The sequence below is a fragment of the Arvicola amphibius genome, chromosome 14, assembly GCF_903992535.2.
Source record: "Arvicola amphibius chromosome 14, mArvAmp1.2, whole genome shotgun sequence".
NCBI lineage: Eukaryota > Metazoa > Chordata > Mammalia > Rodentia > Cricetidae > Arvicola > Arvicola amphibius.
In genome coordinates, this window is record NC_052060.1 from 40,243,367 (window position 1) to 40,270,779 (window position 27,413).

Sequence of the window (27,413 nt, forward strand, 5' to 3'; positions counted from 1 at the left end):
GAACCATCCCTGCACCTCTGAGATGGATCATGATCAGTGTTCTTTATGTGTTCTTGGATATGCTTTGCCAACATTTTATTGAGTATTTTTATATCAGTGTTCGTGAGGGAAATTGGTTTGTAATTCTCTTTTGAGTTTTTATGTGGTTTGGGTATCAGGGTAACAGTGGCCTCATAAAAAGATTTGGCAATGTTCCTTCTGTTTCTATTTTGTGGAATAATTTGGTATTATCTCTTCTTTGAAAGTCAGGTAGAATTCTGGCCCCGGGTTTTTTTGTTTGTTTGTTTTTGGTTGGGAGACTTTTTAATGATTGTTTCTATTTCCTTGGGGGTTATAGGTCTATTTAAATTGTTTATTCTTGATTTAAATTTGGTACAATGTATCTACAAGAAGTTTATCAACTTTTGTAGCACAATTAATAAAAACTCAGAGACAGCTATTTGGGTTCAACCTGAAGGTCAGAAAAGTAAAACAGCCAGCCACTGGCTCTTACCTCTACCTCAGTCTGAAACGGCAATCCTGCCTGCATAAATCTCAGAATGAGCCTGTCTGAGAGCTGTCTTCTCCCGTCTTCTATTCCTCTCTAGGGCTGGGATTAAAGCATGCACTTCCCAGTTTCTATGGCAAACTAGTGTGGATTACTGGTTTGTGTCACCACTGCGTGGTCTGTAAGGCTGACCAGTGGGGATGTTTTACTCTCTGATCGTCAGGCAGACTTTCTTTATTAAAATACAAATGAAATACCACTGCAGGGTAGTTTAGAAGAGGCTACAGAATAAAGAACAAAAATAAATATTCCTATTATTCTTAGGTTCAGTCTTTTCATTGTGTCTCAGATTTCGTGGATGTAATGTGTTAGGAATTTTTTAGATTTGACATTTTCATTGACCTATGCATCTATTTTCTCTATTGTATCTTCAGTGCCTGAGATTCTCTTTTCTCTTATATTCTGTTGGTGATGCTTGGATCTGTAGTTTCTATTCGCTTACCCAGATTTTCCATTTCCAGAATTCCCTAAGTTTTTATTTTTTCCCCTCAGTTTTCTTTATTGCTTCTATTTCCACTTTCAGGTCTTAAACCATTCTTTCACCTGTTTTTCTTTTTTGCTTGGCTTTTCTTGACATTCTTTGAGGGATTTAAGATTGTCTTAAAGTAAGAGTATAAAAGGGCTAGAGACTGAACATAGTGATACCATGCTGTTCTAGCAACTGTGTGCCGATCTAGCATACTTGAGTCCTGGGCTGCCCTTAGCTCCAAAAGCAACTAAGACAGCATAAAAACTCAGGCACTACTGGAACACACAGAATGCCAGTCTGAAGTAACTTGAAAGAAAGAGGAACTGCTGTGGGTTGTTATCAGTGTGAACAATAGAGTACTTCAACGTGATAAAAAACCAAGGATTCCAGGGGTAGACTTCAGGGCCACCTCTCTTTTACTATACATTTGGTGATCTGGAAAAACTAACCATCAAGAATGTGTGGTTCTCAGAAGTGATCAGTGCTTGGAATACTATTTAGATCTAATGATTGTTAGGTGTAGGTGGCTTAAATAATAAATATTATATAACTCTTAAAAATGTTGTTTTAACTATATCTCTTTGTGGTCAAGCTTAATTTAAATAATCAACAAAACTCTGGTGATAAATGGAAGTGACAATAAAATCACCTTCAGTTATGATACAAAAAGATTCCTAGGGAAAGAAAATTCTAAGTATTAATAATATTGTATTTTCCCATTATTTAGGGTAGAAAATTGTTTCAGAGCTTGGATATTTCTGAAAGACTAAAATTTTTGCTTACTTTGGGTAAGTTTTATGTATTTGACTATGTTTCAACCATAAACATAATCTATAGAAACAGCTGTTGTTTGCATTGGAGTGTTCTCTTAGCACAGTGAAATGTGTGTTTCAGGTTGATGGTGAGGTAAGCATCACAAGGCATCATGAAAAGTGCCTTTTAAAATGTGTGGTTTTCTTCATGAAGGATCTTGAACCTGCTTGGAAAGAAATCTTAGTTTCATGATTTAGTCAAGTAAACTATCTTGTGTAATCAAACTAATAGAATTTAAAACTACTTCCATCCACCATGTCTAAATTTTGAGCTACCTTTCTATGTGACTAGTTGTATATATGAAGAACATTCTATGAATAGTGTCCACTTTTCTTTATAATTATATATATATATATTATGTCTGAAATTTATAGTAATAAATGTGATCTAATTTAGAGTGGAATAAGGTAAATATGTGGTCATAAGAGAGAAAACCTGATAGACTATTTTATATAAAGCTTTGACACATCGACATTCCATCAATAGAGTTTACAAATAAAACTTGTGGGAATAGTTAGGTATTTGAAAGTAATGAATTTTAACTAAATTGCTTAAAATTTCATCTGCTTCATGAATTTTTTTTTTACCAAGAATAGATACTACACTTGTCGAGGAATATGGTGTATCCTGATTAATAAAAAACCCAGAGACAGATTGGGGTTCAACCTGAAGGTCAGAAAAGCAAAACAGCCCGCCACTCACTGTTACTTCAAATTTAATCTGAATTGGCGATCCTGCCTCCTGGAATCTCAATGAGACTATGCCTGAGAGCTATCTCCTCCCATTTTATATTCCTCTCTAGTGCTGCGATTAAAGGCCTTCACCACTACCACCTGGTTTCTATGGCAAACTAGTGTGGCTACTGGGATTAAAAGATGTGTGTTATCACTATCTGGTCTGTAAGGCTGACCAGGGTGGCTGTTTTATTTTGTGATCTTCAGGCAAGTTTTATTTCTTAAAATACAAATGAAATATCACTACAGTTTGGAACATTATTAAGTTAAATGTTTACTTTATATCCCCAGAGATACATGAGTGCAGTCTTCAAACCTCATATGATAAAAATAAACTATTCTTGTAATCAGGAAAAAACAACTATAACAAGCTTTCTTATCAGACTATCTTTGGATCACCAGCCTGCGAATAATGACCCAAAGACCTACTATTAATTATGAAAGCTTGGCCTTAGCTTAGTCTTGCACCCAGCTAGCTCATATCACTCAAATTAACCTGTTTCTAATAATCCACTTTCTGCCACATGGCTCAATTACCTCTTTTTAGTAGGGCACACCTGACTTGCTCTGTGTCTGCTGGAGAAATAGCACACCTCAATTCCTGCTGTTTCCTTCTGTCTGAAAGTCACACCTTTCCTCTCCTGCCTAGCTATTGGCCATTCGACTTTTTATTATGCCAATCACAGCAGCATATCTTCATATAGTGTACAGCTATTCCACAACAAACAACAGTGCCTTTAAAAATTCCTTGAAATTTCTTCCATATCTCTATTTAAGTTGCTATATTTTAGTACCTGTGCTTAACTAAATTGAGTGGATAAGCCTCTGTTTTTATCAAAACATGTAAGGAAAGTTAACTTAAAAATGTTTTAGTAGCTTAAGCACCAAAACTACATTATGATATTTGGAAATGTTGTATCATAGTATCATAACATACCTGGTTATTGTGATAGATTCAAAAGCAGTGCACACTCATCTGGCTTTCTTTTTTCTTAGGCTGTGTAGATGATACTATAGTAGTTCTGGCTGAAGAACATGGTTGTCTGGACATTATCAAGGTTAGTTGTGCATCTGTTGGGGCTGTTCTAACAGACTGAGAGTGGGTCATAAATGATAAATAAATAAATAAATAAATAAATAAATAAATATAAATAAATAAATAAGACGAATAAAACATATCATCCCACAGTATTTTAGGCTGGAAATGTCAGGCTCAGTTTTCTGAAGAGGGAGGACACTGTCCTCATAGTAGAAAGCAGGCTGGTGGAGGGTGTTGTGAACGTGTCTGATAAAATCCTTTTCCCAAGATGAGGCCCTTGTGACCTGATCGTCTTTACAGGCCCACTTCTTTTATTGCTACTCGTTTGTTTTTATTTTTATAATTTCTTGAGAATTTCTTATAAGGTTTTGATTATATTCACCTCTAATTCCCTTCCTAACTCCTCTCAGATCAACCCTTACCTCCCTACCCCTACAAATTCTTGCTCCCCTTTTCATAACCCATCAACTCCATTTGTGGGGCCCATATACTCCTGGGTGTGAGGCTGTCCACTAGAGTATGGTCCATCTACCAGGAGCCAAACCCTTACAAATAATTGGTTCTCCCCTCACTAGGAGCCATTAGCAGTCATTAGCTCCTCAACCTCTGGCTTTGAAAGTCTTTCCGCCTACTCTTCCACGGTAGTCATTGAGCCTTGCAGAGGGGTTATGACATGTGGCTTATTCTGCACTTTAACAGTCAATTTCTGCCCAAACCACCATTTGCTGCACAAAGAAACTTCTCCGATATCATCTGAGAGCTGCAATAATCTATGAGTAGAGAGGTAAGAATTTAGAAGGCACTATGAAACTGTGTCTGTTTAGCAGAATGAAAATAGCAGATTCACACTGCAACTCATCTCTTAATATCATCTTTGTGGCATCAAGCTTCAAGACCTGATTTTAGGAAGGGACACAGTTATACCAGAGCAGTCTGTTCTCACATCAGAATACAATAACAAGCTATTAAAGCTATACTTATTTCTTTGCAGATGCTGGCTTTTTTTTTAATCAGAGAGTGACAAATGGTTATAAATTTAAATAAAGTCCAAACAAAGACTTTTTTAAAAATCAAAGATTAGGGGATTTAAATATTTCAGCAAAATATATTTCTAGAATTGGTAATTTATCTATTTTTTTCTTTTTGCTAGGAGCTTCCTGAAAATGTAACAAATATTTTGAAGAAGTGTCTCACCTTCCATCCTTCTAAAAGGTGATTCCTTAAGACTTTAGGCTTATCCTGAGAACCTTTTTGTGTGGAGTTGATTTGATTTGATTAGGAGTCTGATGGACCAGGGGATGATAGCTGCATGTGCTGTATTTGGTAGGAGTCTGGTAGACCAGGGGATGATAGCTGTATATACAGTGGTACTTAAGTGATACTAGTATTATAAATGTGATTCAGAGTTAATTTTTGTTATAAAATAAGTCTAATCATGGTCACAAAACTAACATATCTGAAAAGTTTCTAATTCATCTTCTTGCCTCAAGAAGAAAATCAACTAAATAGGAATGTCAGTGCTCTTGGCTCTAACAACATGTGAATAATAACCAACGCTTGTTGCCATTATGTATTACACACTGAGCTTGACAAAATGTGAAGAGTGTAGTTGCTGATAAAAATTGAAAGATTTCCTGACATTTTGTTTTCATTTCATGGTGTCACTTTTAATTACCTAGCTATTGCTAAGCCTCCTAAATATAATGCTAGAAAAGAATATATTCTAATTTGTCATTTGAAAAGGCACTTTATCAAGCTATGGTAGGGGCAAAGGATAGTATTACAACAGAATTTGGGTGTTTATGAAATGATTTTTGTTAAAAGATAAGGCACAAACAGTTAACACACATAAGTAATTCAGCACTGAGTTACTTAGTCGCAATAGCTAGACTGCTGAAGGGAGTGCCTTTGCTATTTTCTGTGCTAAGAAGTTATCTAAGATTTTACCTCCCACTTTCAATATCTATTACATTTTGTATGAAAGTTTTTATGACTTTTATCCTTGCTGCGTATTTTAAATTGTTTTTCTCAAGGCCAACCCCTGATGAATTAATGAAGGACCAGGTCTTCAGTGAAGTGTCACCTTTATACACTCCCTTTATCAAACCTGCCAGTCTGTTTTCATCTTCTCTGCGATGTGCCAACTTAACTCTGCCTGAGGATATTGATGACTTGTGTAAAGGTAAAGATGAAGAAAACATGTGATAATGTGAGCCTTGTTTCCAAAAGAAGCCCCCTAACCTGTTTACTTTTGAATTCATTAGTAACAGGTATTACATAACTGGGGTTTTGTAGTTAATAGTCAGCGAACTGAGAGGTGATTCTTGTAGTTGGCTTTTTTTTTCCTACTCTTGTTTCTTGGGAGCCTACCACCCAGCTCTCAAATAACTACATCGAGACTTATTTATGAATGCTTGGTCTTAGCTTGGCTTGTTTCTAGCCAGCTTTTCTAATTAAATTATCCCAGCTACCTTTTGCCTCTGGGCTTTTGCCTTTCTTTATTCTATATTTCTTTCTTTCCTTTTACTCCATGGCTGACTGTGTTGCTGGGTAGCTGGCCCCTGGTATCTTCCTCTCCTTATTTTTCTCCTTCCTCTTCTCTTTTTCTCTTCATGTTTATTCTCCCTGCCTGGCAGTCCCACCTATCTTTTCTCCTGCCTTGCTATTGGCTGCTAAGCTCTTTATTAGACCAATCAGGTGTTTCAGACAGGCAAAGTAACATAACTTTAAAGAGTTAAACAAACGCAACATAAAAGAAACATATCTTTGCATCATTTAATACTCCACAGCATAAACATATGTAACATATCTTAAACTAATATTCCACATTTCCCCGTTTTGTCTAAATAAAAATGAAATGATTTAATCTTAGATTATAAAACTATATACAACAAAAACAGTTTTCAAGTAAGAATTACATTTACAATATTCAGTCTATTTGTATTTAGCAAATTGAGAGAAACACTCCATTATCTAGCTTATCTTAGTGATCCCAAAGTTTCATACCTAATTTGCTTCCCATAATAACTAAGGAGAACTATAACGTTAAATATTTAGTCTTTTACACCATCAAAGACACCAAAAGGATGCAATATTACCTAACAGCAGAAACATCTGACTGCCTGGACAGTCAACGTCACCCCCAGTTCCTCTGCAACACTTGAGCCAAAAAGCCTAGAATATCTAGCATATTTTTAAGTGAAACAGGAAATTTTAGCAAAGTTTAACAGTCTTTTTTGTGGGTGTCCTTTTCAAATTGAAAGTAAATTCCATATAGAATTTCTTTGATGCCCATCATCTTTTTATAAAGTAAACTGGTGCTTTCAGAAGCATATATCATGAAAAGTTTAGGTTAGTATACTTCTTAAATGCCCTATTTTATAGGCCTTTAATGTGTTTGAAAATCATTTGTCTGTCTAAAATATACCTGTTTAACCTTGAAAACATACCTAATGTAACTACAGGTTTGATTATTATAGATTTAAGTACCTACCTCATTTCTTAAGTATCCATTGCATTTTAAAATGAGCTTCATAAACACAAAACCCCAAATAAGAGTAGAAACATATAGACAGTATAGCAAAAATAACTCTAAATTTGTAGCAATATACCAAAATCCATGCCAATACAAAATATCTGAGATTAGTAGTTGTCTTTTTATCCTATATTTCCCTAAATGATAACAAACATCCATAAACCACCAAACAAAAAACAAAAAACCAGCAACCACTCACACCCTGACTCTTGGGAATATGGTCATCATTTTCTCTAGATTGCTTCCTTTTGTCTGTGGGCAATGTCATCTTTAAGAATCCCTGAGAAAATTGAGATAAAGGGCTAAGTCCTGGGAAGACCAGCTGTAACCTTTGTTGATATATGTCACCTGTCCAGATTCAGAAGTCTTCCCCGACCAAACCTGATCCAAACCCTGAAGGAGCCCCTAACCTCTCATTTTCTGTGGAAATAATGGAAAACCTCTTCTCCAAAGCAATTCATGTTTTGATTTCCATTTTAAAGTGAAGGCATTCTTATATAGACTAATTTATTTAGAAGTCCACTTAACAATCCCATGTCTGTCAGCAGCTGTCCTTTGCTTATCAGCAATCAAACTTTACAGTCAACACAGCATTATACAGGATCCAGACTCACTGTGTATTTCCCATCTCTACATGGCTCATTCTTTTTTTATATTACTTTGCTTCTCTCTTTAAAGACTTTATTATTTTTAAACTATTCTTTATTTCCTAGGGCTATAATTACGACTTTTTCTTTTCTTAAGCCTGTGCACATTGTTAAATACTCTAGAACCTGTTTAGAGTTTTTTTTCTGTCCAGATCTGTGTTTACTGCATATCTTTAATCTTTTTGTCTGCATGAGCAAAACCAAAACAACCCTGCTAAACAGCGCCGCTGCAGCTTTAGCAACTGACTGCATCTGCTGCTCAGGTCATGAGAGCCAAGCCTACAGCTCCACAGCCTGGTCAGAGCTGCATGACTAGGAACTATGTTCAACCTCCCAACTGTGGCAAGCTGGTGGCCTGCACTATGGAAGGCGCTTTTTTACTTTATTTTTTCTACTTAGCATGAAAAAAGACTGTTTAAGTGCTCTGCTGTATGGCAGAACTTGTTGAAGGAGCCGTGTCCTTTTGTTTGTTTGTGTTTTGTTTTTTGGCCTTTCTCAGGCTCTAGGTGGATATTTGAACCTCACATTTGGTATACCAAAATATTGTTGGTTGATTTTTACTCTTTATTCTTTGGGGACCCGCCAAACAGAGACTTACTTATGAATGCTGGGCCTTAGCTTGGCTTGTTTCTAGCCAGCTTTTCTTAAATTATCCCATCTCACTTTTGCCTCTGGGCTTTTACCTTTTTTTATTCTATATCTCTTTCTTTCCTCCTTACTGACTGTGTTGCTGGGTGACTGGTCCCTGGAGTCCTCCTCTTCTTGTCCTTTTTCTCCCTTCTCTTTTTTTTTCTGTTTATTTTCTCTGCCTGGCTACACTGCCTGTTTTTCTTTCCTGCCTAGCTATTGGCTATTCAGCTCTTTATTAGACCAATCAGGTGTTTTAGACAGGCAAAGTAACACAGCTTTTCAGAGTTAAACAAAAAGAATGCAACATATGTTTGCATCATTAAGCAAATATTCTACAGCATAAACAAATGTAACACATCTTAAACTAATATTCCACAACAGATTCTTGAATATTTAAAATATAAGTCAATTGTAAATTACTAATATTCCATATAATTTATTTCAAGTAATCTTAAAACTATATTATCAGCAGGAAGTCCATATTATCATATTCTAACTTGAAACATGAAAAGGAACACTTTATTGATATGTAGGTTTTTCTGCCCATACTTCTTTCTTGCTATAAAGTATAAAAATTCCTGTTCTAACATGGAAAGTGAACTTTCCAAATTTTTCCTTTTCTAGCTTCTCTTGATATAAGAAGCAGGCTTGTAACTAAACTTGACTAATAGGATCACAGTGAGTTTCTCCTAGAGGAAAATGCTCTCTGGACAAGAAAAGGACTACAGTAGCATTTCTCCTTCCATTCTGAGTATAGGAAGTGCATCTAGAATTTTGTCAAGCTCAGGCCTCTTGACTGTCTTCATGCATAAGTCACTTTTAGGAGGCAACTTATTACAAAGAAGAATCAAAACCTGACAGTCATGACGCACCTGCTGAGAATTAAAGCACCAGCTCCAGCTTACTCAAGCCTTTCGGTTTCACTGTGGGGGTGATTGTGTGACCAGCACTGTCCAGACGCACAGCTCATTAAATTACGTGACCTGTTTGTAGGACCGCAGGATGCTTCCCTTCCTCCTTGCCACATCATGTCATAGCAGGTATCCCCTTCGCTCAGATCAGTTAGGTGCTGACTAACTTCTGAGGACAAGCCATGTAAGGAAGAAAGGTGTCCTCTTGCCATATTTAAAATCGGTTCTGTTTTCTCCTCCTGTTGCCAGAACACAGTCCAGTCTTCTCCAATAATACTGTGAGGAACTTGTCAGGCTCCTAGTGATAAAACCCACAGAAGGGCCAGTGTCCCCTATGACTGCACCCCCTGGGATGTTAACTCTCAGACTTGTCGACACTCAACCTGCATCAACTTATCAATTTAGTCCAGCTTTTACTGTTCCACTTCTGGTCCCTGAGACTTTTCTGTTGTGTGGCTCCCTGAATACCCTGTCTGGTTCTCCAATCTTGCAGATAGTAATTTACTTCCATACCATTACTTTCTCATAGGTCTTACAGGAGCTCCTGATTTTCAGACCCTTCTGTTATATTACTAGGTGGAGTAGCAACTTGCAAAGTCCTTACACACAGAAGTGATAGCCTTTTCAGTTACTTTTATTGGAATTCCAGCTCTTATCACTATCAGCTCTTACTACAGATGGAAACTGTAATGTTAATTTTGAACATTTTTACCATTAGTGGATACAGACAATGATCACCTGGCAGAGAGATCTATAGAAGAGGTTTACTACCTGTGGTGTTTGGCTGGAGGTGACCTGGAGAAGGAGCTTACAAACAAGGAAATTATTCGATCCAAACCACCTATCTGCACACTCCCAAAGTAAGTAAAAACTGTTTCTGGTAATATGATTTAATATTTTTGCTGCTTTTTAATTATTTAATTTTATATTTTAATAAATTTTTGGTAGCTGTTCTAATTAAGTGAACTTAGAAACAAAACTTTACAACTTGTTGGATGGTCTAGAATTGTTAATTGCAGAGTTTCTATCAATATTTATTATTTCTTATGAATGTTTTTAAGAAATAATTTGCTTTGTTATCTATTTGAAAATCATGTAATATTAATAAAAAGTATATATATGTTATTTTTCAAACATCATTGTTCATGTAGAAATATAAATGTCTATTTCTTGACCTCTAAAATTTTAGTTTCACAGTCTAGGACAGATTTGACTGTAGGTGTATTAGGTACTTTGGGGCTTATAGGTCCAGAGGGAGAGTCACTAATGGCTGGAAGTCATGGTAGCAGGAAACAGGCCACATTCTCATTTGCACTAGGAAGCAGGCAGAGTGAGAGAGAGAGAGAGAGAGAGAGAGAGAGAGAGAGAGAGGGGGGGGGGGGAGAGAGGGAGAGAGGGAAAATACTAGCATATGGCACAAGGCCATAAAACCTCAAAGCCCCAGTGATGCACTGCCTCCAACAAGGCAGCACCCCCTAAAAGTGCCCTAACCTTCCCAAGCAGCTCCACTAAGGACCAAGTGTTCAAATACAGGAGCCGATTAGGAACATTTCTCGTTCAAACCACCATAAGAAATAATAGTAGGAATGATCTGATCATCATTATTTTTGTTAAACTTTTAGATTATTTATTTAGATAGACCATTAGTTTTCTGCCTTCCCTATTTTAAATTTTTTAAAGTTTTTTAAATTTTTTAAAGTTCCCTTTTTTAAGTTTTGTATTGGTTTTCAAACCCAGGATCTTAGATGTGTGGCAAGGCAAGTATCCTGGTACTAAACTGCATTATTAGCTCTTTCTGTCCTTTGTAGTTTTTAGACCTTAATGTCTATTGTGCCACTCACCCAGTAAGTTAAATATGAAATCAGCAATAAATTATAGAAAATTACTTGAATGATAGATTCTGAAAAGTAGACTGAACGTGTCTGCGTTCAGTGCGCTTTTACCCAGTTACCAAGCTTCAGGCAAGGGGATGGAGGTTAAAAACACAGACAGAGACACGGGTCATCCTTGAATACCCCAAGATGCCCCCTTTATTGTGTTCAGGGGCAGAATATATAGAGATAGCCACACCCCAGCCAAACCCACCAGAAACCACTCTCCTGCCATCAGGAACTCCTGAAGGTCTCGTGCTCAGAGCAGCTGTAGGCACTCAGATCAGGGGATTACAAGAAATTCAGGATCTGGGGTCTCACTGCTCCCAACACTGACCAAGAGCAGCCCAGGGAGGAAAGGCGTCCCTAGCTTGAAGTCACAGTGCGTCACTGTGGAGGTCAAGGCAGACACTCAGGGCAGAAACCTGAGGGTACAGCATTACCTCTGACCAGGAAACTTACCCCACAGCTAAGAAGAACAGGGGAAGCATGTAAGATGCTGCTTGTCCGTGGACTCAAAGTCTAGTTTAGATCCAGCTAGTTTTCTTGCACAGTTCAGGGCTCCCTGCCTAGGGATGATTCCTCCTATACAGGGCTAGGCAATCCTGCATCCGTTAACAACCCAGAAAGGCTCCCACCGACATACCTGCATGCCATCCTGACCTAGACAATCCTTCACTGGGGCTTTGCTTTGAAATGACTCTAGACTGTATCAAAGTGACAATTAAAAAAAAAAACTAGCCAGGATAGCTGGGTGGTAGTGGCGCACGCCTTTAATCCCAGCACTCGGGAGGCAGAGGCAGGCGGATCTCTGAGTTCGAGGACAGCCTGGTCTACAAGAGCTAGTTCCAGGAAAGGCTCTAGAAACTACAGGGAAACCCTGTCTCGAAAAACAACAACAACAACAACAACAAAAAAAAAACTAGCCAGGATAGCATATACCAGACTTACACCTAATCACAGATGTATAAATTAAAAAGTCTGCCTTATTTGGAGAAACTTCAGCTGGCAGTTAGTTTTTGAAACCTTTGCTTTTTTGTTTGTTTTTTAAGTCAAGGACTCATGAAGCCCATTCTAGAATTGAACTCACTGTGTACCTCTCTGACCCCAAATTCTTGATGCCTCAGCCTCTACCTTTCGAGCACTGGGGTCCAGGCATATGCACCATGTTGGGCTTTGTTTCCAAAATTAACTGTCTAGTCTGAATTTTACTTCTTCTTAATGATAGGATTGTCATAGAAAAATTTTATTTCTAGAAGAAATAGATTTTCTATGATCATTATAACAACTTTTGTCTTCCTTCCTTTTTTTCTTTCCTTCCTTTTCTTTCTTCCAATCTTAGTTTTCTCTTTGAAGATGGAGAAAGTTTTGGGCAAGGTCGAGACAGAAGCTCACTCTTAGATGATACTACTGTGACATTGTCCTTATGCCAGCTAAGAAACGTAAGTATAAAAAATACCAAACATGTTTTTATAATTGCTAAAACATTGAAACCTTAAAGATAACACAAGACACTTTGCATTCATGCCTGATTTCCTGACACCCAAGAAGCTTCTGTAGTGAGTAGAGGTGTGAGAAAATGGCGTCTGTGTGAGTCCAGCCTTCACACGCGGTCTGATTGCTCACAACGGTGTCGATCTTTTCCTCAGCTTCAAATTAGCCCTCCTTTTTCTCCATTTGGTAATAGAGTTTCCCAATCATACATGGTCTTAAATGTTAAATAATTCTAGGAGGTCAGATTCTGATGTTTTAGAATGCATATGCTAATCGCAGTCGCCTGATGTTAGTGCAGCCGTGAGTTTGCACTATTTACTCACCTTTTCTGCCCGTTACAGCTTTGTCCATTCCATCAGCATTTCTGAACGAGTTCATGTAAGAGCTTTACAAAGTGTATTCCAGATAGTGTGATACACTGCCTATAATTCATCCAAATACCTTTCAATAATATATGAAAAAGCACCTCTTTTTAAATATTTAATAAATGAATATATAAAAGTACTTCTTACTAATCATTCTTATTTTAAAATATATTTTACATTTACACTTTATCTTATGTTAGTAATCTGGTGTTGTATGTGAGGATATGGTGGGAATGATGTGTTTAACCCTTGTCAGAAGTGTGGTGTGTTTGCATGTCCATGAAAAATACTAATCTTTGAATTCTATTTTTTTTTTGCTTCTTTGGACTATTGTGAATTCATAATTTTTGCATTACTATTCTTGTCACCCAATAAAATGATTTATGAATATTTTATTTTTAAATTCACAGAGATTAAAAGATGTTGGAGGAGAAGCTTTTTATCCATTACTTGAAGATGAGTGAGTATATGTTGCTTTACTTGACTTGTTCCCTGTTTTTATTAGATTAATAAGTTTGTATATTTAAATTGAATATTTAGGAAGTAGTGCTTTCATTTATTAGAATATTGTCTTTGTCAGTATTTTTCCTTTTTTGTTCCTTTACAGCCAGTCGAATTTACCTCATTCAAACAGCAATAATGAGTTATCTGCAGCTGCTACCCTGCCTTTAATCATCAGAGAGAGGGATACGGAATATCAACTAAACAGAATTATTCTCTTCGACAGGCTGCTGAAGGTAGGAATTGTAGCATAGTAAAAATGATAGTCCATGAGTTGTCCTTTAATGCTGTTAATCCTTATAGCTTGAAATTATGCCCTAACCGCACACATGGAGCCTCTTCCCTCCTTCACCTCGCTACACTGCACGTCTCTACTTTGAACTTGTAAGAGCCCACTTTTCCTTTTTAATGTTTCTCTTCTTCTAATTCACATATGAGTGAGACCATATGTATTTGTCTTCTGTGTTTGGATTATTTAACGTAATGTCTTCCTGTTTTATTCATGCTCTCACAAATTATAGTATTTCATGTTTGGGAGATGAATAATATTCCATTTTCAATGCCATTTTATTTATCTTTGTACTATTTTAATAAACTCAGTCTTATTAATTTTCTAATGTTTATTATTTAATTTTTCTTCTAACTTTGATTTTGTGTGTTGTCTTCTAGTTCCTTTATATGGATTGTTGATGTGAAATGTTTCTGCTTGTGTAATATGGTTACTGATTTCTATGAACTTCATCATAGTGCTGATTTTGCTGTATACCACACATTTTTTAGTATGTTGTTTCTATTACTGTTTGTTTCAAAAAATGTTTTAATTTCCTTCATAATGTTGCCAGTGGATCCATTGATAACTCAGAAGTATACTGTTTAATTTCTGTGTCTGTGTTACTTTCAAACTTTTTCCTGATGATTTATTTCTAGTTTTATTTTATTGTGGTTGGTTAAATATATATATTATTTTACTTTTTGACTATTTTTTAAATTTAAATTCCTTATTGATTCTTTGGGGGTTTCACATCATACACCCCAATTCCCCTCACCTCCTAGTCCCACCATATCCTCCTTCAACCCAGCAGCCCCCCCAAAAAGAAAACAATACAAAGTAAGCAAACAAGCAAAAACAAGAACAGAATAAAACAAAGCAAACAACAACAACAAAACCTCTTTGCTTCTCCTTCTTACCTGTCTCTCCAAACCTCGTCATTCCTCCAGTGGCATTGCGGGCCTCGGTGTGTCATAATGTTGTATACCTTTTTGTCCGATCAGCTTTACTAGCAAATGTTCATTGCAATGGGTTACTGGTCTAGTTCAAGGCCTCAGGTTTCGGGTACAGTATCATCACTGGATCCGTACTGGAACTCCTCTGGATATACTGTGGCCACCCCAAGTGTCGGAGGTCCTATGAACAATACCCACAGTCCTTTCACAAGCTCCAGGGGGTCCTATGAGATAGATGGTAGGATGGGCCAACCCAAGGCCCATGTCACCTCAGGGAGCATAGAGAAGAAATCAGAGGGTCATGCTAGTTGGCCCTGCCTTCACTGGCCCTGGGAAAGCTGACCTTGCCTCTAGCTGAACACCTCTGCAAGGGAGCTGGACCCTGCCCTCACAGGGAGGTAGCCCCTGAATTCAGGACAGATGGCCCTACCCCTAACCACAGGAGAGAGTGAACCGGCCCTGAGGGCATGGACTGACCAGCTCAGCTACCACCCAGGCCCTTTTGTGACTATTTTTATCTTTTCATAGGCTTATCCTTATAAAAAAAATCAAATCTGGAAAGAAGCAAGGATTGACATCCCTCCACTTATGAGGGGTTTAACCTGGGCTGCTCTTCTGGGAGTAGAGGTAAGAAAGCAAAAAGTTATAAACTGATGAGTAGTGTATAAAAAGAATAAGAAGGTAAAAGAATGCTACTGGTGTAAGGATCCATATTTCCCTTCCATGACAGCAGATTGCGAGTTCAAGGCAAGCATGGAATCCAAGTAGAAACCCTGTCTCCAAAAACTGTAGTTCCTATCGAATTTTACAGTATTAATAGGAAAGTATGTATTGAAATATGGACATCAGAATATTTGACAATTTTAAGTAGAAAAATACATGAAGAGAATAGTATATAAAATAGTTATTGATGTGCTTTAATATTTTATTAATTCCCATGATAAATATCATTATTATTTTGAGCAGATTATCTATGAATATGTGTGTTAGAAGTTTGCCAAAGCTTGCCATCCTGCTTATGAAGTGTGCCCCTTTTTCAGTATAACTGCAACTTACAAGGTGTTCCAAGTTGATAAATCTTTTATGCCAACTGTTACTAATGATAATAACAAAACAAGGGTCCAAAAAGAGTCCATGTGTTGGCCTACTGCTCCTGGGTGTGGGGCCTCAACTATTTTTAATCTTTATAGACTTCTATTGGCAGAATTTTTTTCTTTATTATGAGAAAAATTCTTACAATCTCTTTTCTAATTAAGTTTTCTAATTTATAGAATTGATACAAGTTCCAAAGGTGACAATATGTGAAAGATCATCCTAAATAAAGAATTAACATAAATTTTAAATAAGGCACAAAAGTCTATAGGGAAAAATATCAATTTTGAAAGGAAAAATAGAGTACAAAATATAAATACAGTTAGGCAACAAAATACTAAGCTCACCTTTACAAGAAATGATAATACAGTTACAATGGGATATTCTTCCACATCGTTAACAAGGCCAGCATGGGCTTGGGAAACTAGGCTTCTCTTTTTAAAGAAGATTGGAAACATTTCACAAAGCAGTTTTAAGGTGTTTGTTGAGTACCCTGTGTGCTCTAATAATTACCTTCTAGAAATTTCTTCAAAATACAGATTTATAGGAGGACAGATGTGCTAGATATACTGTGCTAGATATACAAGAAGTCACAGTAGCTTATGCTCAGTGCATACCTCCTGTACCACAAGGAATGTACAAGGTTCTTGTGCCATTATCTTCTTAACACTACAGTCCTCATTTTCAGTCACTTAACAATCTGCCCAGCGCACAAAACAGATAGGGATGATTAAAAACAGGTAGAATTAGCTCCTGCTTTTAATTTTGTTACTCAGCTTTTGGAGATGGTTAGGGGTCAATTTATATATTGATCTGTATTAGATAAAACCAGACCTAGTGGTTACTAATCTTAGAAATGTATTAAAGGACACTTCAAATCTATCACCAGTGTATATTACAAAGTGTCCAGATTAGAAGGTGGCACCTGGCAATTTGAAACATTTTCTATTTTTTGTATTGATGCTATTTTCCTTTTAATTATTTTAAAATTATTTATTTATTGTTGTGTGTATATGATGTATGTTATCTATTATTGTGTGTGTATGTTATATGTTTGGGCACCTTTGCCAGAGTATGCATGTAGAAACCAACTTTGTGAAGCCCTTTCTCTCCTTTCGCCTTTACATGGATCCCATGCATTAAACACCGATCATTAGGCAAGTGCCTTTACCCCCTGCGCCATTCCTCCGTTTACTCAGATGTGTCAGTTAGATAGCTGACCCATATAGCTGTACATATTTACAAGGTGCCAGTGTACAAAATACAACTCTCAAGTCAGAATAAGATCATCTGTTTCTTCAAACATTTACCATTTATTTATTTATTGCATACCAATCACAGGTTCCCCTTCCTCCTCTCCTCCTACACCTCCGCCTTTATCCCCACCTGCTCCTCAGAAAGGTTAAGGCCTTTTCTGGGAAGTCAACTACAGTTATCATTTCTTTGTGGCAAAATAGTTCTCAGTTTGTGGCTTTATTGTAAGAGATGTTGTACTATTATTTACGGTAGTCCCTCTTCTGTGCAGAATTTCTTTTTCTTTATTCTTGCTTTTCTTAATGGGCATTTAATTTCTTTGAATTTGTTTGGTTAGTTCTGCCTATTGTTCCTTAACTCATATTAATGATTAGTACTGTAGTCCAGAAAGACTTATGATGTCGGGTTTTCCAAAGCTGTTATTAATAGATATCCCAAAGAAATTGATCCAGCAACTAATTTTACTAAATTCTTGGCTTTCCCTACCACTATAGTAAGCCATAAAAATAAAAACTTTTTCATGTGTGATCTTATAGAACATGAATAAAATTTATTTTATTTAGATAATCTTTGTGTAATGCTGTAACTAAGAAGTGTTAATGAGGCTAATGTTTCTATAATTACAGGGTATCCCTACCCCAAACATTCCTAGTACTATCATTCTTCTGAAAAAATATATTATTTGCCTTTCCAATGTTAACAGAAAGATTCTGTTAAGATAAACCTCTCTCTAAAATGTCTTCATGAAAATATTGATTTATGAGTTAGTAATGCATAGAAAACAACATTTTGATATGCTCTCTAGCTATGTGACTTGTGTCGTTTACCTTTTGATGTATATAATTCAAAGGGGCTCTTCTGGTTGTTACTTCTTTTTGAAGTAAAATTTCACACTGTTGCCATGGTGTCTACCTGCTTTCTACCTCTTGAGTTTTGGAATTAAAGGTGTGCAGGAGCACACCAGGTAAAGGTCTACCTCACTAAAATGGCAAATATCACTTACAATAGACCTCCATCATACATGGTCAAAGATGTAGAAAATTTTTTGTTGTTGCTTTTTTAGTTGTTGTTTTGTTTTGTTTTTTTGAGATGTGGTTTCTCTGTACCTTTGTAGCCTGTCCTGGAACTCATTCTGTAGACCAGGCTGGCCTCAAACTTAGAGATCCACCTGTCTCTCCCTCCTGAGTGCTGGGATTAAAGACATGCACTCCCCACTGCCCAGCTAACATTTACTATAATTGGGTAGGTCTTCAAAAATAGGTATTTATATGAAACAGGTTTCTCCTACTAAGCATCACTAATCCAAAAGTTTGAAATTTAAAAGCTTTGAATATTGACATCTTGCTGAAAACTAATAGATTTTGCATCTTTTATATTAGAGATACTATACCAGTAAGTTTTATACAGATATTCCAAAAGTAGAAAAATTATGAAGTTGAAATACTTAAGATCTCAGCATATTAATGTGCAATGTCATTTTATTAATGATATAATAAAGTAATGTCTTATTTTTTGCAGGGAGCTATTCATGCCAAGTATGAAGCAATTGACAAAGACACTCCAATTCCCACAGATAGACAAGTAAGGTTTTCCTAAGGCAATTCTGCTAATTCTTTAAATGTTAAAAGGAGTGAGGAAAATCCTTTCTTTCATTATTACTGCTCTGTCACTGCCCAATGTATATGGTGTTAGAAAAGGAGTTAATATGTTCAGAAACTAATGTGATATTTCCGAAGATCAACAGATTATAAAGGTGAAATAGTCTGTAAAATATCTCTTCTCTCATTTATTGAAGAAGCAAGGGTTTCTGTAGGATCATCCATTACAGTTGTATCTCAATGCTTTGCTGGTTACAGATTGAAGTGGATATTCCTCGCTGTCATCAGTATGATGAACTGCTATCATCCCCAGAAGGTCATGCAAAGTTCCGGCGTGTACTGAAAGCTTGGGTAGTTTCTCATCCTGATCTTGTGTACTGGCAAGGTAACTTTTTAGTTAGTAGGACTTTTCTTCAAGTCTTTTTCATTTTGAGGGGGAATAAAAGACTAAAATTCCAGTGCATTTTGAAGATGTCAACTCTACATAAATTATTAAACAAACTTGGTCTAAATGCTTTAAAGGAAACATTTTATGTGGTATTTAAAAATAGGCAGCCTGAGGTGGCATTGGGAAAGCAGAGTCTAATCTTGTGGAAACAATTTTAATCTTATCAAAGTAGTGAAATAACTTTTACAATAAAAGACATTAGGCTATTTGAGAATGTTACTATTTAAGCATTCCTAATATATAATTACTGTAATTATTAGGAAAAGACTATCACCTTAAAATTGCTCATTTTAATTGTTTCCTTTTTCTCCCTAGTATCTTTAATGTTTCTAATCCTGGATTTTTAGCATTTGACTTTATTATTTTTATGATCACTAGTTTATGGATGAGGAACCTGTTCAATCCAACCCATTTTTGAGTGTTTTGTTATAAGCAATGGATTTTGATTTTGAGTTTCATATTGATTACTTACTATTCCTAAAGGTTTGATTATTTGTTGCCCAGCACATTTCAGAGATGTTCTATATCCTCTGAGCCCATTGTGGACATATTTGTGTGTTCAGTCAGCATGATAATAAGTGAATAGCATTGTTATCAATAAAACAAATGTATTTGTATATTTTTTCACTAATTGTAAAGATTTTTTGTAACATGAAGAAAAAGCACTTATGGCAAAGATCTGAAGGGGCCAAATATCAAGTTCACATACAGTTTGAATCAGAATTGTGACGTAAAGTCCTCTAACATATTCATGTGTCACTATTGCTGTGTTGCTCTTTTTTCTCATAATCATATGCATGATTAATAATAACTGACTTAGTTTGGATACTGATGATATGGAAGATGCAGAACAGGCATCTGTGTAGATGTACTTACAATGCTTAACATTTGGAAGGCATGCAAGACTAGAGTAAATGGGATGTATTCATTTTACTGTTGTCTCAACTCATCTACATCAGGTCTTGACTCACTGTGCGCTCCATTCCTGTATCTAAATTTCAACAATGAAGGTAAGCTTTTTATCATTGAGAGATCATTATGCATATTATTCTTAAATATAGAGCTCAAAAATAATAGTTCTTAAATTTTTTTAATTTACTTTATATGTATCATAAAATGCTGTGAAATAAAATTAATTTCTCTTAGAGAGTAAAAGTAATTAGTATTGAAGGGTATTCCTTGTCACCAGTTTATGTCAAAAAGTTTGGTGGGAATTAGGCTAATTCTTCTCAATTAATTTACCTGCTTTGATAACTTTTATAATAATTTTTATAGATTTTGGGAGAAGGTTCTGATTTCTCTAGAAATTGCTGTTAAGTATGTTTTCCAAATAATTTATAAATCAATCAATATCATCAAGGTCTCTCCCTTTTCACGTATCCTGTCCATGTTATTTTAATTGTGCTTGTTTGATAAAGACCTCTTAGTTCCCTTTCTGCACTACGTCAACACTTTATGGATCAGGTGATTGATCCTCGGTCTGTTTTGTTCTCACAGACTGGTACCCACACTAGTGATGCCAGTCCTTGTTCTCATACACTCATAACCACATGCTAGCGGTACCAGCTTTGCTCTCAGAGACCAGTACCCATGTGCTAGTTCTACCAAACTTGGTTTGACAGTCTATTAATTAATGGCAGGATTTTTTTCTGTCCTTCCATTTTAGGACCTTTTATAGTGGATTTTTTAAATAGTATTTGGTAGATTCAATAGAATCAAATTTTGAATTTTGAATTTATCACACTTGGAGTATTCTATCCTATGTTTGTTTAATAATATAGGTATCTTACCTTAGACTACCCATTTTTTCATGTTATCATAGGAAACAGAAGCTTCTGGAATTGAGTAAAGATGGCATAGTCTCCAAAAAAACTTCTCTTTCTCTCTGAATGTTTTTATAGTGCCCTGTTCTGATATCCTCACTCATTAGTCTGCACTTGAGATTTGTAGTGTTTACTTTGGTATATCCAATTATGGGACACCGATCCAAGAATAATAAAATATCTGTATTTGAAAGTACAGGTTATGACTAGTATTCCTAACTCCAGAAATCTTGCCTGGATTGTGAGGCTTAATTGTGAGTACCTTATTAGTAATTAGTGCTTAGAAATTAAAGTTCAGGCAATTAAGATTTTACTATTGTGGGACAATGATTGGCACAGTAGTTCAAAACTGAGGTTATTGGAATGTTATTTTTTATTGTCTCAATTTTTTAAATAGCAGAAGCTTTTCTTCCTATAATTTTCTGTTTCTAGCACCTATTACCATATTTATTGTTTAACAGTAGACTCAAATATTGTGCTGAGTGAATAACAGCTGGTCATTACCCTATTAACTGATTTTATATTTGCTTTATTCTTTCTTAGCCTTGGCCTATGCATGCATGTCTGCTTTTATTCCTAAATACTTGTATAACTTCTTCTTGAAAGACAACTCACATGTAATTCAAGGTAAGCAAACAACTTTTCCTGTCTTTATATAGGAAATTTCTATCAAAAATAACCAGTCTTGTCTTCATATGGAATTGTTTTTTCTTAGCAAAAATAACTTATCTTCAGGATAATAGTTCTGACCCGTAGCACATGTTGATAGTTCATCACCAAAACCCAGGAAAAAAAATTTTCCTACTAATTCACAAGGAATTATAGTCCTTTTCAGTGACAGTCTTAATGACTAATATCTGCTCTCAACTCAGTTCAGATGCAGACATATTAGTTTAATAATGTGAAGTGTACTCTTTGTCTTTACCAATTAAAATGAAAACAAACTATTTTGGAGGAGTGTTTAGCTTACAGTATAGGCATATGGTAGCCAATGAATATTGGCACAGCATTAAGCATGTTTGAATTGTTTTATAAGATTGAGGTGTATTCACACCTTAAAGATGCAGCTGCTGAAGGTCAGAATGGAAAAGATACCATCTAAGCTTAGGGTATAAAATTTCCCCAGTTTTCTGTTTAGATGTACATTTCTCTAAGTCCTTTCAGGGAAAGGACAACATCTTTTTCACAGTGATGTTCTGTCATTTGTAGCAGTACCATGTTCTTTAGGTTAGAATATGAGAAAAATATGAGTAAATCCAGGTATTTTTGAAAACTAAATATGGCAGTAACTATGCCAAATGCTATGTGCCAAACCAGTGCAAACTAGGATGCATGATCCCACCACACAGACATTCAGCTAGCTGTTGGCATAGAGAAAGGAAAGGAGAAAGACATAGTTGCTAAATGTGATGTATTCAAAATAAGTCTTTCTCCACATCACTAGGTGTGCTGGGGAGGGCCAAAGTCACTTTCACTGTCGTGATTTAGAGAAGGCAGTTTAATTAGTGAACATTCATGATATTTTGCTTTAATGGTAGGCTATATAGAGAAAGCAAGGATATATGAAGTATTGAGTCTGGCAAGAATTTCTCTTATCACATGACTAATCTTTTTTTTCCAGTATAGAAATTATTCTAACTAGAAAGGTAACTAGAAAGGTTAAACTTCACCAGCTTTATAGATTATATTTATCAATGTGAAGTTATATTCAATACAATAAGACATAAATGGTGTACTTGTATATATCTGTGTATTTGAGTGTATGCATGGTAGTATAAATCCAGTCATTGGTGTTTGGCAGAACACAAGGAACATATGGGTGAGGTTTCTTCAGTAAATCCTTAATTAGCTGTATAAATCCCATAGTAATTAAGTTTATCAGACTTGAGTAGGAATGATGTTTAATAAACCCACGCATAGCTGTGGAGAATTGCCTGAGGCATGAATTTCTGCTTTAAATTGGAACATGCTTTTTGGAAGTTGAAAGTTAATAACTATAGCTTATCGATATACAATTGAGTATTTATGGTGGTTGATGTTGCATACACCTTGTTTCTGTGTAGATTGAAATTATAAATATATCATAAGGGAGGATAGAAAAGCAGTTATAAAAAACTTAAATGTTAATGTCTCCTAAGGCACGCAAATATGTCCTAGATCTTCAATTTATCTCAAAGCTAATTGAAATTATACCATATTGTTCTGAGTGGGAAAAAGTGGGGTAGTGGATAAATTGAAATTTGTTGTATGCGAATGAAGAGTAACGCAAGAAATGTGTTAATTGAGCATCCAATTTTTTAATCTAGAATGAGTAGACAAAGTTTACATTAGGTCAGTGATAGGATTTAGTTATATCATTGAATAGAGTACAGCATTGACATTTCCTTTGTGTGACTTGATGCCTATTAAGAAGCATGCACAGTATTTATAAGCAAGAATTTGGAACAGTTTTAGTTGAGAAAAAATAAGTTACTTTTACTTATTACTGTTTCTTGAAATAACACAAGTGCTTGTATAAACTGATAAAGTGGGGTAACATTATTTTTATAGATTATTTCATCAAATCCGTTTTAAAAATCAATTGTTATTGAAGAAAATTGAAATTTTTTTCATTTTAAGTTATTTTGATTTCAATTTCAAAAATGAAATTGCGCTCATTTATCTTGCTGTGTTTTCTTTCTTTGACTAGTAGTGCAGGGTGTCTTAGATTTCAGTCTTCTTCCCTCTGCTCCCAAGGTTTTGTGATTACAGGCTTTAATTGTTTTTAATAAGAAAAAGGAAGTTACTGATTTTGAGCACATGCTACCACAATCTTATTTAGGTCCATCAGTATGTCATTAATAAATTGGTAAAATTAGTAAACCTGTAAATCAATGGGGAAAGTATGAATGTATTCTTACATGTCTGAATCATATAACTTGTAATAAGATTAAAATAAAGTGTGTGTGTGTGTGTGTGTGTGTGTGTGTGTGTGTGTGTGTGTGTGTTTTGGGCAGTCCTTGCAAACTCAACAGCAGGTATGAATGAAACTCAGTTCAGCTCAACTTAGCCATTACTGATTCAAACTTTAAAAGTCTGACTCCAGGTCACTTATTTTAACCAAGTTTAAGCACAGCACAATTTTGGCAAAAAAGATATGAATCCACAGAGATATGAATGAAACTCAGTTCAGCTCAACTTAGCCATTACTGATTCAAACTTTAAAAGTCTGACTCCAGGTCACTTATTTTAACCAAGTTTAAGCACAGCACAATTTTGGCAAAAAAAAAAAAAAGTTTTATGATGACAGTTAAGTCAGTCCCATGTGCACAACAAAGGTTATGATTACACTGGAACTCATTCCAAAGTGCATATGGCTTCTTCCATAAAGATGGTGTTTTTGGACTCAGAAACAGTGTTCAATACAGGGTCTAGGGAGAATGAGTGAGGTAAACAGAATGCCTGTGGGAGTCAGAATTGGCCTGGTGTGTGATGACACAGAAGTCACTTAGGCTGTTGTAAAGTACATGTGACATCTCTCATAAGGATGGTTTTATGGATGCAGAAGAATGCTCAAGATTTAGGGTGCAAAGTCTTGGATAAACAAACACAATATTCTGGGGAATTTAGGTGAAGCCTGATTTACCGATAGCAAAGGATCACCAAGTTGTAAACTACCTTTCCCAGTGTTCAGAGAAGACAGATAAATATCTCCTTTCTTTCAAGAGATAAGCCAGCATTTTAACTTTTCCTGGCTTCTCCAGTACTTACCTGTATGCACAAAGACATTTTACCATCTACAGTGTGTGTGTGTGTGTACATGCATGTGTGTGTGGTATGTGCACGTGTACATGTACACATGTCCATGCATGTGGATACTGGAAGGTGAAGTTGAATGTCTTTCTAAATCACTCTCCAATTATCTTTGGAGACAGTATATCTCACTGAACCTCCTTTTTTTCCCACCAAGACTCTCCCTGGCACAACAAAAAAAAATATTTTCAGTTGCCTACTGTTTACCTACTTTCCATTAGTTATAGTTATGAAGTTGATATTTCTACATATGCTAAACTTAGACTTATAGGTAGGAAAAGCCTTACAAGTAGAAAAGATGCTGAGCTTTGATATAGAAATCAGTGTGGGGGCACAGTCACTCTCCTGTGCCTGCTTGTCTTTCACTCTTCCTCAGTTGTGGGTCTTTCCCACCTTTAGGACTTTCAGTCAAAGAGAAACAGAGTGCTGTCGCCCGAGAAAATGTATATTGTACTGTTTGGTTGGAAGCATCATTCACCCTGTGTTTTAATTTGTGACTTGAGAATAAACAGATAGTTATTTCTGAAAGTAAATGTGGCATAGTTTGTGTTTTTAATATTTAGCTTTGCAATTGAAGTAGTAACAGAATGGAAAATATTTGTTTTAAAGTACCCTTGCTTTGTAGAGCAGTTAGATGCTCAGCCTGAGCTATGCGTCACTCACTTGGGTTTTGAGGTTGGTGACACCAATGGCCTTTCAGCATTGTTGTCCTTTCAGAGTACCTGACTGTGTTCTCGCAGATGATTGCATTCCATGACCCAGAGCTGAGTAATCATCTCAACGAGATTGGCTTCATTCCTGATGTAAGTACTATAAAGTCCAGCAGAAAGGACAAAATACAAGATGGCATTCTTAAATTGTTAGTGATCATAAATTGCAGTACATGTTGTCTGCACAAATTACTGAAGCTGACTACAGCGTTATGTTTGTGCGGTCACTTTCCATGTCCTCGAGTAAAAGAAGATAGAGTTTCATTTTCCTTGGCATACTTGTTATCAACAGTTTGTTGTTTAAAACCCATTGAAGGGGCTGGAGACATGGCTCAGTGGTGAAGAGCACTGCTTGCTCTTCTAAAGGTCCTGAGTTCAATTCCTGGCAACCACATGATGGCTCCCTACCGTCTATAATGAGATCTGCTACCCTCTTCTGGCCTGCAGGCAGAATACTGTACACAGAATAAATAAAAATCTTTAAAAAAAACCATTGAAGAGTGGATTAAAAATAGTATTTTTATGAATTTATCACAAATTTCATGCAATGTATTTTAGTCATATTAACCCCCTCTCTCCCATCTCCTATCAAATCCCCCCCCCCTCTGTTTCTCACCCTCCCACCTTCCCCACCCCACCTATCCAACTTTGTGTGTGCACTGCTGGTCACTTCCTCTCCCTCTTCCTCCTCTCTAAATTCATCAAGTTCAGTTTGTGATTTCCAAATAACTTCAGTGTGAGCCATGGTCAGCTTAGTAGAGAAAAGTATTTTAGTAAATTGTGCCATGAAGGGATTTCACCTTGACTCATGGCATAGAAAATTGAGAATCCTTAATGTGTATGTGTCTGTATGTGCGTGTGTATGTATGTATGTGTGTGTGTGTATGTCTGTATCTGTCTCTGTGTGTCTGTGTGTGTAGCTGAAACAAATTTACCAAGCAGTATTTCATACTTCCTGCACATTTCCTTCTATTTTTAAATGTTAATAACCAGTTGAAATTTTAACTTCAACCTCAAAATGCTTGTATGAAGAATTTATAAAAAATAAACTGATTATAATACATATACAAATAAACTGTGGTATAGAGATTTCTTTGTATATCTTAACTCCTGGTCAGTCTTTTCTCTGAAAAGCTTCTACCCTGAAACTGACTTGTTGGAAGGTTTGGATGAAAATATTTATCTTAATACTCCACACATTTCAAAGTGCTAACAATAGCAGTGATTAAGTAAATAGTAGAAAGTGTTTGAAAGTTTAAAACTAACTAATTAGTTCTTAAACTTAAATTGTGACTCCCCTTGGCATCCAGTCCGGTAACGATCTACCTTCTTCAGCTCTATTGCTCTTTGGATTGGCTTCAGGAAACCTACTGTATCATCCCCCATCATCAGTGGCACGTGCCACTAGATTTGGAGAGAAACAGCTTTTGAGTGTGAATCTTTTTATTCTTTTGTAGGGAGCATTATTTAAAGGCAAAAACCAGGAAAGTTCCTTTAGCAGGGTTTTGGGTAATGGTTGATTTTGGGTAATGCCTTGTGCCTAGGGACTTTTCACAATTTTTTTTATCTCGCCTTCACCTGTGGCTGGTCAGGTTTTCTTATCAAGGATGGGGACATTCTGCAGTTATCTGTACTTTCCAGATGGGCACCCTGTTACTGTTGTCCCTGTTAAACTAGGTTCTAAACCAACCCTGGCTGGCCTCGCCTTTTCTTTTCCACTTTGCCAGTCCTCCAATTTTAGCCATGTTGTCTGTGATTAATCCCGAGTGATCTGTGAAGAAACACCATTCTTCCCTAGCATTGCACAGAGCCCACCCTGCTGTAAGAAGAGAAGAGCTAATCCCATCCTGTTCTGCAAGACTACCTCCACCACGGAAGATAAGGACTCCTTTAGGTGGGAGATGGATTTTTCTATG

The 27,413-nt window shown here is 36.2% G+C and overlaps 1 protein-coding gene across 1 annotated transcript in view; it reads left to right on the plus strand.

Moving 5' to 3' along the window:
• The window catches only part of Tbck (TBC1 domain containing kinase), a 118,309-nt gene that overhangs the window by 26,516 nt on the left and 64,380 nt on the right, over nucleotides 1-27,413 (plus strand). Inside the window, 14 exon segments of the mRNA XM_038311710.1 lie at nucleotides 1,744-1,804; nucleotides 3,560-3,621; nucleotides 4,753-4,814; nucleotides 5,636-5,784; nucleotides 10,044-10,185; nucleotides 12,539-12,638; nucleotides 13,466-13,515; nucleotides 13,663-13,792; nucleotides 15,309-15,407; nucleotides 18,645-18,707; nucleotides 18,983-19,109; nucleotides 20,132-20,182; nucleotides 21,539-21,622; nucleotides 25,505-25,590. Coding sequence (XP_038167638.1) covers nucleotides 1,744-1,804; nucleotides 3,560-3,621; nucleotides 4,753-4,814; nucleotides 5,636-5,784; nucleotides 10,044-10,185; nucleotides 12,539-12,638; nucleotides 13,466-13,515; nucleotides 13,663-13,792; nucleotides 15,309-15,407; nucleotides 18,645-18,707; nucleotides 18,983-19,109; nucleotides 20,132-20,182; nucleotides 21,539-21,622; nucleotides 25,505-25,590 — 1,266 coding nt within the window.